Here is a 12,311-nt window from a genome sequence, read left to right as displayed (position 1 = left end):
GAGATAATGCATGCCAAAATCTCAGCACAGTGTCTGGCACCTGGAAAGTACTCAAAAAACTAGGTACTCTTCTAGAGAGGCAAACATCCATAATAATGGGAATTTTACCTAGCCAAAAGCTGCACACTTGACCCAAGCCTCTGCTAGTAAGGTGCTGGCTCTGGACAAAGGAAATTGGCGTGATGTGGGACCTGCATACAGGTTTGCCCTGCCTGGTGCACTCAATTTCAAGTAAAATCCTGTGGGCAACATCCAATCGGAGAGGTAGAATGTTGACATCCCAACGTCCAGGGTTGACCCAGACTATAAAAGCCCGCTCTAGCAGAACTAAGCAAGCTTCATTCCCTGGTGGATTCTCCTTTCATGCGTCACTGCATTCTTTCTGCAAGTCACAGCTCCCCGTGCAATTTGGGAGATAATGGTCCTGACCCCACAGTACTCCCACAGACCGGATGGAGTGGGCTATACTTCTGCTTTCCCTTATCAGTATCTCACAGCAAGTCATCTGTAGATGACGTAGTCCCTCCAGGTGACAGATGACAGATATCTCAGAGAAGCTGCAGAGAACTTTGAGGGATAAACAGACAATTGTGCTAAGAAATTACCCACCAGCATAAACATCACTCTATGAAAGCTGTGTATTCTGTCATCTTGGACCACCCTTGGAGTTTATACGAGTAGAATCCTCTTCTACTTACTGTTTTCCAGCATGAAGACACTTGAATATGCATGCATTCATTCAACAAATATTCACAATATGCTAGGCATTGAGGAATTTTGGAAGAACACTAAGAAAAAACATGATGGCAACATACAAAAGCATAACAGATGGGTAATTCTTTGAGCCCTCAAAGAGCTGAAAAGCCAGGGCAGGGAGATGCTGAGGGCTTCCATCAACCCTGCAGGAGGACTCGTTGCTCCTGAGACGGTACAAATAGAGGTGGAGAGGGACTAAGTTTCCTTCAAAAAAGACGTTGAGTATTTCATTTGGTTTCTAAAGTATTTCCATACTTCCATTCAGAAAAGTAAATATAACATAAAAGAAAAATTAACAAGCAGTTATAAGTAAATGGCCATGTAACCTTACACAGGGCACAATATAGAATCTTGACTTCACCACTGGGTCCTGTCCTGTTTACAACCATAGAAGTAACCACTATCCTGAATTTCTGTCAGTAATTTTCTTCTTGCCTTTCTACATAGATTTACTATCTGTGTATGCATTTCTAAGCAACACCTTAGTTTTGCCTATTTTAGTAATACATATGTTATATATATGTTGTGCATATATATATGTATATGACATACATGTATGTATAACAGATGTGTGTATAACATATATGTATATGTATTTGTGTATATATATAACATGGGTATGTGTGTTGTGTGTGTGTGTTAAATCTTACTGCTTGTTTTCTTCGGTGACTTGCTTTTCTTGTTCAACATGTGTATAAAATTTATCCAACTTGCTGCACATAGTTTGTTCACATTCAAAGCCATACGAATACACTGTCATTTACCTACCTTTCCTACTTTTAATAGCCATTTGGATTGTTTTCAATTTGGAGTATTTTGAACAATGCTCTCATGAACATTCCTGCACATGTAAGACTCCTCTAAGTCCACACGTCTTTAGGTTACATTTCTGGGAGGGGAAATTCTGGGATGGGCTGTGCATCTTCACCCATGCTAGATAACGCCAAACTATTTAGCACAGTGGTTGTACCAATTAACGCTCTGACTAGCAATGCATGAGACTTTACTCAACCTCCTTATCCACACTCGACATTAGCTAACCTTGTGACTTTTCCAATCCAGTGGGTATGTAATGGTCTTCCATTGTGGTTTAAATTGGCATTCTCCTGATTACTAATAAGCTTGCCCATGCTTTAATACATTTATTAGCTATTTGGATTTCCATTATTTGGCTTTCAGATTTTAAAGCAACGGGACAGTAGATTCTGCTCAGGACATAAAGAAAGGGGCCAAGAACTGATATATAAATATAGTACAACAGAAATAATTCATGGAATTTACAAAAATGATTCTAAATTTCCTCTATAAAATATGTGAATAATAAAGGTTTTCTGAAAAAGGATAAAGGGACTTGCATTCCATGTGTTAAACCACATTATAAAGCTACAATAATTGATTTGAAAGCCACAGAATATAGATGCTAGTACATAAAAATACTTAGCTTATGATGAACATGTTTCAAATCAGCATGTTTGGGATCTTATTTGATACATGGTCTCAAAACAATTATTTAAGAATATAACAAAAATGAAGTCATATCCTTACTGTATATCTTACCACATATATAGCTGGATTAAGAAAAATTAAACTATAACAAAAATAAGAATATAGGTAACCATGTCTAAAATCTAGAGGTAAGAAGGTCTTGCTAAGAATATCATCAAAGGTAGAAACTATAAAGTAAAAAGACTAATGGTTTAAGATCTGGAAGCAACCTAAGTGTCCATCAGCAGATGAATGGATAAAGAAGATGTGGTAGATATATACCATGGAATACTACTCTGCCATAAAAAAGAATGAAATTTTGCCATTTGCAACAGCATGGATGAACTTGGAGGGTATTATGCTAAGTGAAATAAATCAGAGAAAGACAAATACTGTATAATATAACTTATATGTGGAATCTAAAAAATACTACATCAAAAAGAGTCATGTACCAAAATGTTCATTGCAGCTCTATTTACAATAGCCAGGACATGGAAGCAACCTAAGTGTCCATCAACAGATGAATGGATAAAGAAGATGTGGCAATATATATACAATGGAATATTACTCAGCCATAAAAAGAAACAAAATTGAGTTATTTGTAGTGAGGTGGATGGACCTAGAGTCTGTCATACAGAGCAAAGTAAGTCAGAAAGAGAAAAACAAATACCATATGCTAACACATATATATAGAATCTAAAAAAAAAAAAATGGTCATGAAGAACCTAGGGGCAAGATGGGAATAAAGACGCAGACCTACTAGAGAATGGACTTGAGGACACAGGGAGGGGGAAGGGTAAGCTGGGACAAAGTGAGAGAGTGTCATGGACATATATACACTACCAAACGTAAAACAGATAACTAGTGGGAAGCAGCCGCATAGCACAGGGAGATCAGCTCAGTGCTTTGTGACCACCTAGAGGGGTGGGATAGGGAGGGTGGGAGGGAGGGAGACACAAGAGGGAAGAGATATGGGGACATATGTATATGTATAACTGATTCACTTTGTTATAAAGCAGAAACTAACACACCATTGTAAAGCAATTATACTCCAATAAAGATGTTAAAAATAAAAAATAAAAAATACAACAAACTAGTGAATATAATGAAAAAGGTCTGGAAGGAAACCATAAATATCTACAAGTAGAGAGATTAATTTCCCCATTGCTTAATCAGCATTTTACACATTTTCCATAGTATATCTGTTTGTTTGCTTTGGTTAATTTGGAGAAGAGGAATGTTTTAATTGGTTAAGCTCTAAGTGATCTGGATTATATTCACACAGACCAGGGGTGGGGAGAAGGAGTGATTGGAGTTGATTGGAAAGAGCATGGAGGTAGAAGATGATGAATTCAAAAAAGCAAGACTTCCTTGTTGGGTGCAGGTGCTTAAGAACTGACAGACAAGGGGTGGGATAGGGAGGGTGGGAGGGAGACGCAAGAGGGAGGGGATATGGGGATATATGTATACGTATAGCTGATTCACTTTGTTATAAAGCAGAGACTAACACACCATTGTAAAGCAATTATACGCCAATAAAGATGTTAAAAAAACAAAACAAAACAAGAACTGACAGGCAGCTCATCTTCTTATTGCCAGAGTCGAGGAACTGCTGTATAATATGCTAAGCATCTTACATTAGAAAATGTTGTATATTCCTATAATCTTCATTCAGTATTTCATCCTAGTTTTCTTTCTTTTTAGAGTATTTTTTCTTTCTGGTTAATTGCTAATTACATTCTGCAGGAATGCTATAAAATGAGTGCTGGTGAATGTCTGTCAGGTAGATTTTACCAAATTATTGGGAACATAATTTTTAAAAAGAGAAAGCAGACTTCTGCCTGTGATATCTCTTAGGAAGATTCCTATCCAAAAATCAAAGGCAGGAACAACTTCTGGATGAAAATATAAGCGTTGACAGTCAGATATTCATTTTTTAAAACAAAACTAGAAACATTTCTAAGAGCGTGGCCTACCTAATTTGGCTTACATCTATTTAAGAATCATAAATACATAAACTTTTAAATTTCTCTCTCTCTCTCTCTTTTAGGGAGGAGCTTGGTTTTCTAAAGTCAGAACGAGCTTGCTTTAAATCTAGGCTTTTTCAATTATTAGCCATGTGATCTTGAGCAAATTACTTAGCTTCTTATTTTCCTCATTGTAAAATGGTGATAATTACAGTTTGCCTCACAGGGTTGTTGAGAAAAAATTAATGAGTCAATGAATGCAAAACATTTAACACATTGTCTGGTCCCTAGAAGGCTTTCAATAAATATTAGTAATTGTTAATTATAAGGGTGAGGGTGGAGAGGTGCAGAGAAGCTTGACTGGATTCCAATTTCCTAGCTCTGTGTCGTGAAAAGACTGGAAATGCCAATTTTTAGGAGAATCAAATTATACGGATATTGTATTTAAAATCACTGGGGAGAGAAAAGAAAGATGGTCTTCCTTTACTCCTCTCACCATGGAAACGAGACTTAGAAAACCCAGATGCACATTTTCTGATTTGGCTCCAAGCAAATAGCCCTTAATATGGAAACCCAGGAAACCTGGGGAATAAACTCATCAGACCAGCAGTCTCAGAGATTCCTTTTTATCATTTGAGTACCATGGGTTTTAGGCAAGAAAATAGGCTGAATTATATGTGTCCATTATTTTAGAAGGACAAAGGAGACTTATTACCCCCCCACTGATAATTGGAAGCCAGGAAATTTGCAGTTGTTCAAATACCATATAAAATCAGGCTCATTTTTCCCCACAGATGATTTCTTTCTCTTGGAAAGCGAGGTGGCCCTGCACAGCGTTCTCTTTTCCTCTCTCTCTTTATTTAGTTCTCTCTTTAGTTCCATGAGGAAGAGAATGAAATAGTGAAAGAAAGTGGCATTGCTCTTGCCTTTAATTTCAAGTTCAAATATTTCACCTGTGAATTATTCACGGGACTGTTGTGGTGATAAACCTAAAACCAAAATTATAACTGGAAGGTACTTTGTGAACTTACAGCCCTATGCATGTTATGCAGGATTATGTAAATCATGGTTATAATAATACTTATGTCACTTGTTACCATCCTACTTATGGCTGTACCTTCTCTGTTTGATTCTTTTTTTTTTTTTTTAACTCCCCTTACTAGAAGGTAAGCTCCATGGGCTGGAGACCTTGTATGTTTTGCTCCCTGCAGGATCACCGGCACCTGAAACAGTGCTGAGTACACAGAGGCAATTAGTAGATATTTACTGAATTAATTATTAATATTCTTCATCAGGAAGTAGGTAGAAACTGTCCTTAATAACTCATAAAATAGTGTTTTTACATGTAATCCGTGACTCTCCCGAATCAGGATCAGACTGGGTGCTTGCTAAAAGGAGATTCCTGAGGTTCACCGCACACCTGTGAAATTAGAAGCTCTCCAGGTAAAGTCAGAGGGGGGACTTGTCATTTCTAGCTGCAAGGCCCTACGGACGATTGAACCCGTAGTACATGGTGTCTACAGGAATGAGTAAAAAAGCCTTCCTCTTAGTCGCTATGGCGGCTCAGGGGGCCCATACCCATGTAAGGCTTGGTGCCTGCCACGGTGGCGATGCACATCTCCACAGGTAGCATCGTAGCAATGTTGAAGTCTGTGATGTGCACGTGCCCTGCGAGGGAGAAGGACCACAGAGAACGTTAAGTTCCATTCAACCCAGCGGCACACCACGCTTTTTTTTTTTTTTTATCAAAAGTACCTGGAAGCTTAGTTTGTAAATTCTTGTACGCCATTTGCAATTGGGTACAGGCAGTAAAAACTCAATTATCCTATCCCCAAGACCAATATAGTCTAAACCAGCAACCCTCCAGGTGCCAAAACACGAAAAGGTTAATGTCTGGTTGTAAATTTGTAGTTCAGTGTCAGAAAGTTTTAACCTTGGTCTTTAAGAGCCTACGCTCTGGTAAATTCTACTTAGGCAATTTTTGCCTGTTGTCAGCATTTTAAGTTGGTGCAGCCTGTGAGAATCAAGAGGGGGGCAGATAAGGACTATGTGAAGTATCAAATTTCCAAGCATCTTTACAGGATCTTTTTTTTTTTTTAAAGAAACAAATGTTGTTAATACAAAGCAGACATGACTGTGGATACATTTATTTCTTTGCCAAGAAAGAGTTCTTTCTCTCCTTGTTTTTCTGAATATCATTAGTAGTTTTTTGTCTGAGAGTTCAGGTTGTCCCCCAGGGGTCCCCAACAAAATAATGTACCGAGGGAAAGTAGGGAAAAGTCAAGTTTTATTTTTAAAGAGGCTCTAGAAAGAGCCCTAGACTGGGAGCCAGGAGACTTAGGTCCTGCCCTGAATTCTGCTCCAAATACATCGTACACTTGAAGTTCCTTTCCTGTGTTGAACCTAAGTTTCCCTTAAAAAAAAAAAATTCATGGGCGGACTAGATGATCTCTAGGGTCTCTCTGCAGTGTTCACACTCATGGCAATATAGTGTGGGTCTAACACTTAAGTTCAGCAGGGAGCACACCTTACAAAGTGTATTAGGGTCCTTACATTCACAGCCAGAAGTAGGATAAGCCCGTTCTGTTAGCTGTTGGCAGGAAAGTCATATGCTTTGAGAGGATCGTGAAGTGTTGGCATTTCCATTTGCATGCTTCTGTGGTTGTGATGAGACATGGTGGTAACTGGAGGGGATTCTTCTTCCATATCCCACAGACCACGCTTCCCCTGCCAATTGCACTATCTGCTCCCTGATAGCATTCAGCCTGCCGCTAACGAGAAATCTCACTGTCTTTATCACCAGGGTTTTGTGTGGTGCAAAAAGTGTTTTGTTTATATCTGATGACATTTTAATAAAGTAAAAGTAGCGCTCATCAAGCTGAAAGTGAAGGTATTCTTGCATAAGTGGTACCAACAGATGACTTCCAGAAATCACCTTATCATAATATAGGTTGTTTCAGTATTTTCTTTCTCTGTTTCTCCCTATGGGTCACGCTCAAAGCCCTTGATCAATGTTTCACAAGGTTTGATACAAAACAGGTGAGCCTGGAGACAGTGATTAAGAGCCTGTTCTTCGGAGTCTGACCGCCTGGCTTCAAGTCCCGGCTCTAATACTAACTAGCTATGCTACCTCAAAAAGGTGACATATCCTCTCTGTAAAGTTGAGATGATAGCAGTCATCTTCTCATGAGGTTGTTGGGAAGATCAAATGAAATAATGCTGTGGAAGGCTTTGCTCAGCATTTGGCAGGAAGCTGCTGTTTGTCATGATCAGACGCTCCAGAGTGATTTTGCGAAACCCACACGCCTGGACTTCATTCTCCTGAGACACCAGTGCAGTGGGACTGGTGGGAGAGCCAGGCATCCACGTTAGAAACAGAACAAGAAACTCCACAGGTGATTCAGATGGGCAGCCAGGCATGGGATCCTCTACGTTAGCCTGGGCAGGTGTTCTAAGCCGACTCAGTCCTGAGATGGGCTATGCTCATGCAGAAGTAGAAGGTAGAGGATGTTTCAGAGTCAGCTGCTTCTCAAAGTGCGGTCCCCAGACCAGCAGCATCAGTATCACCTGGGAAAGTGTTAGAAATGCAAATTCCTGGGCCCTACCTCTGCGTACTGAATCAGAAACTCAGAGGATGGGGGCCCAGTGTTTAAAAAGCCTCCCTAGGTGATTCTGATACCCAGTAAAGTTTGAGACCACACTTTTAAAAGAAGACCAGGCTTAGTAGAAGATCTTGACTGCAGTAAGTACTCACTCATTACATTTCTTTCCAATGTGGGTGAAAGAATGTTAATGTTATAAGTAGTATTTTTTACATTCATATGATTAATTGCAATTTTCAAAAGGTTTTCGTACACTTTAGCCTAATGAAGTAGTTCCTATTTTACAGGAGAGCTGTTTGTGGCTAAGTTCTCAGTGCTTAGAAGTAGCAGAGCTAGAATTAGGATCTAGAATTTGGTCCAGGACTTCTTTGGTGGGTTATAAATCGCCCAAAAACTTTTTTGCGCTTTATCATAAGACCAAAGAGCTGAACAAACTAAAAGAACTATCTGCTGGTTGGCTCAGGGTTCCCCCACCAGGGTGCATAGTAAACAATGGGGAGGAATCATTTGAGGGCCAGGATCTACTGGAAACTGTTGCCTGGTGCCCTCAAGCTGAACAAGGAAAGCAGAGCCCCTGGCCACCAGCCCCGATGTCTCCATTCCAGGCCCAGGATGCTGCCATACTTCCCTGTGCTCACCGTGGGGATCCTTCTGCCATGTTCCCTTCTGTGCTGTGGAAATGAATCTGAGTTCTGGCTCACAGAGGAAGGTTCGGTCGCCTGCTGATGGAGGGACACAGGAATTGCTTGGGTGTGAGGGACCACTCTGGCCTCTTCCATAAGCCCCAGCCCTGAGGGATCCTTAGAACAGAGTTTTTCAACCTGGAACTACTGAGATCTTGGACCTGATCATGCTTTGCTGTGAAGGGCTGTCCGGTGCATGGTGGAATGCTTAGTTGCATCCCTGGCCTCTGTCCACTAGATGCCAAAAGTACTTCCCTCCCCTGCATAGAATCCTGACCATCAAAAATGTCTCCAGACATGGCCAAGTGTCCCCTGCAGGGAGAGACAGTAGAGGAAAAGCATCCCCAGTTAGAACCACTGCCTTACTGTGAAGTTTTTCAGCTACAAGGCTCAGAACTCCCTCACTGAACACCCTAGGGAGTGATCTGCCAGTTCTTTTCACCTCTGTACCTTGAGGCACAGAATCACATTAAAAATTGGAGTTCATAGTACTGAGTCACTGAATTTAGTCATCGTTGTGGTCATTACTTATACTCTTTCTCACTGTGCCTGTGTTCAGCCTGGGGATGTTTCTCAACACAGCCCTCAAGGACACCATGACCAATTGGTTGGCATGGCTCCTAACTTTCAAAAATGTCCTCAACTCAAAAATAGTTAGATCATGTGTGCCACATTTTTCTAGGATTCTTATTAAAAATTCATATCCTTAGGCACTAGCAGAGACTTATACACCTGATTATCTGGGGATAGGGTACAGAGTTCTACTATATATATGTGTGTGTATATATATATATAATATACATATATGTATACATATATATATGTTTTAAGATGCTACCCTCTTGATTTTTAGGTACATTTTGGGACTCTGCAAGGGAGAAGCTGTTAAGGTAGCAGGATTATTTCTTCCTCACACCCCCAAACCGAGTTTTTGCCTTTCTCTGTTCCCTGTGACTCGGGATAATATTAAGAAACCTAAATTATAGATGATGTGGTAATTGTCATTCTCTCAGATACACCAGGGAGACATTATTGCTCCTTTGTATGCAGCACTTATTTCCTGAATAGTTTAGGAAAAACACAAGAATTTTAGACACTATTGAACTGATAGAATTGGATGGGGTACTTAAGTTGGTAGGACTATAGAAACTTAAGTTGGTAGGACTGTAGAAACCTATATATCAGGACAGTTGGTTATGAGCCATCCAAGATCTAATGCCATCTTGGGCTCTGAACTAGTGAGTGAGACATTTATGGAGAACAGGTATGCTCTAAATTACAGACTTCTTTAAGTCAAATTCTGATGTATAAGGAATGTTCATTCACACCAGTGGAAGGATTCTCCATTTACAAAAGAATTTAGCTCCTTTAAATATCAATCTTTTCTGATGAGCATGAACCAATATGAATCAGTAAAACAAAATTTCTGCCTCTTACTGATGGTGCTGAATTAAAATATAAGCCATGTGGTGTAATATGCAGCTCACTTGGAGGAACGGGCATAGGAGGTGTATTAGAGGTAAACAATTATCCTTTACAGTTGCTAAATCCCCATGCAAGAGGCGTACATGATCTTGTCCATAAAGGGTGAAAGGTTATTAATGTGGATAGAGGAGACAAATGAAGTTTTCGAACGTTGAGACCTTGGAAAATCACACCAGAAAGCACTCCCAAAGGCAGGCATTGATTTGTGGTCCAGTTGGTTGTCACAAGAGCAGCTCTGCAGAATGAGCTGGGGAGCGAGGGCCACCGGGAATTTCTTCATTTCAAGGTAGTTAATTATGGTCCCTGAGCAATGCCTGAAAGCTTAATTTTTCAGAGTTTGAATAAACGGAAAGTAAATAACCTCAAAAACTTATTTTCTCCAGAAAGGGATCCCCAGGACAATGCTTAGAGAATGGCTCGCAACCTTTTTGTTGGCTTGCTTCTATCCTATTCACATATCCAGTCCTTCCCAAAGCAATGCTTCTCTTATTGACTGCAGTGATCCTCCAGTTGAGTTTAGGATGGGAAAAAATACAGAAGAGCCTCCTCTTAAGTCATTGTCCAAACCCCAAAACTTGAGAGTGAAAAAGATCTTTGTGAATAGTACCCCAGATAACAGGTGTAGACTAGGATCGTCCCTCAAGCAGACCGGGATGCCTGCTCGTATTCCCTAAGCAACAGAGCCCCAGCCCAACCAAGAATAAAATGCCCTGAAAAGTGGGCTTAACCCCCTGCATGCATGAAGGAAAGGCAGAATGGGCCACTGAAGGTGTAGTTACCTGAGGATTAAGTGTCAGAGAAAATGTTTAAACACGAGACCTAAGAAGTAGACACACACAATCTTTGGTATATCCCACCTGGAATCAAAATAATTCTTTAGTAAAGACAGGTAAGGACCCAGCTTTCACGTACGCTATATGATATAGATAAAGTCATATAAAACAAAATGAAGTCACCTAAGCTTCCTTCTGTAAGGGAGAAAGCCCCTACTACCTCATGGAGTCATACTAGCATTTAACTGTTATTGAGTGATTTCCTTGTGCTCGTGGCAATCAAGCACTTTATAAACAGGGTGTCAGTTAGTGTTTACAATTACCCTGAGAAGTAAGGATGCCTTTCACCCCTGAAGAATCTAAGGTGCAGAGAAGTTTCAGGCAACCTGTCGAGCGTCTCAGAGCTGGGGAATGAGAGAACTGGGCTTTGTGCTCAGAACCCCACACTCTTATCTACGATATCACACAATCTCTCCCAAGGGTGGTCTCTAAGGGTGGATAAACTCGAAGATTAATTTATTCCTGGATCTTTCTCCTAATCTACAATCACCAAGTTGACAAGAAAATGAAGAAAAGAAAGAAGTTGAATGAGAGAGAACAGGACGACCTCATGGTAGGAATAAGATGAAGCCACGTTTGAGATCCAAGACTGAAACGTTGTTCTCTGAATGGAAGGTACATTTTTTTGGTTGACAGGACCAATATGTCTCCATTCAGGGTCCTGACAAATGGTTGAGCAATATATGGGGCACAAAGGCAAGCAGGTGAGGGGGAAGTGGGAACAGAACCCGAAATCAGGCTCTGCATTACCAGTGGTCACCTTCCCAAGGCTGTGGTGGGCCCACAGAGAACCTTTTTGTACATCATGCAAAGATGGCCTCTAGAGGCTGGGGGAGGCCTTGTCCACAGCTGTGAAGCTCCACAGAGTTTATCTGCACCGGTGTGAGAGGGGATCCTGCTTCCTATTTAAGGCAGAGACAGCTGGTGCTTTAATGAAAGTCACCTTCATGTTGTCTCACCATTGCCCACATTTCTGAGATTCAGAAACTATTCCCAAATGTCAGAAGCAGTAAAGGGAAGGAAGAAATAAGGCATGGGAAGAAAGTGGAGCAAATCTTTTTAGACAGTCCATAAATAAATAATGACTCCAAGCTTTGAAATTAGAGGTCATACACAAAAGTGTTTCTTAGCCCTCTCAGCACACGTGGCATCTGGCAAATCAGGCTTAAAATGCAACTAGGTAAATAAATAATGAGCGGTGGACGGTCCTTGGAGTTTCAGTCCCGCTTGCAAATCCCTTTTGTAAAAGTTAAAGAGATACAGAGCTTTGCAGATTTAGGGCTCCCTCCCCTAGCAGCTTTCTAAAAATTTAACAAGGATCTTATTGCTTCTGTAACATTTATAACATGCAGGCTGTGTGTCCTACAGGTTATTAATTCTGCTCTAATAAATAAATCCAAATGTACATTAAAATAATATTAATGTAATATTAAAATTACATTAAATTAAATTAAAATATTAAAATAATATTAGGAAGAGATTATACACATTTAATCACTG

At 40.2% G+C, this 12,311-nt stretch overlaps 1 protein-coding gene across 2 annotated transcripts in view; it reads right to left on the bottom strand.

The window, feature by feature from the left end:
• Nucleotides 1-12,311, bottom strand: part of STK32A (serine/threonine kinase 32A) — a 123,119-nt gene that overhangs the window by 17,693 nt on the left and 93,115 nt on the right. Inside the window, exon 7 of one of the 2 annotated variants that reach the window (XM_007194188.2) lies at nucleotides 5,787-5,876. The exons of the other annotated variant lie outside the window; for it this stretch is intronic. Within the exon in view, the coding sequence (XP_007194250.2) occupies nucleotides 5,787-5,876 (90 nt within the window). The remainder of the gene's footprint in view (nucleotides 1-5,786; nucleotides 5,877-12,311) is intronic. 2 annotated transcript variants of the gene reach the window in all.

This window comes from Balaenoptera acutorostrata, chromosome 2, assembly GCF_949987535.1.
Source record: "Balaenoptera acutorostrata chromosome 2, mBalAcu1.1, whole genome shotgun sequence".
Taxonomy (NCBI): Eukaryota; Metazoa; Chordata; class Mammalia; order Artiodactyla; family Balaenopteridae; genus Balaenoptera; species Balaenoptera acutorostrata.
The sequence above is the reverse complement of the archived record's forward strand: the minus strand, read 5'-3'. Positions and strand labels throughout refer to the sequence as shown.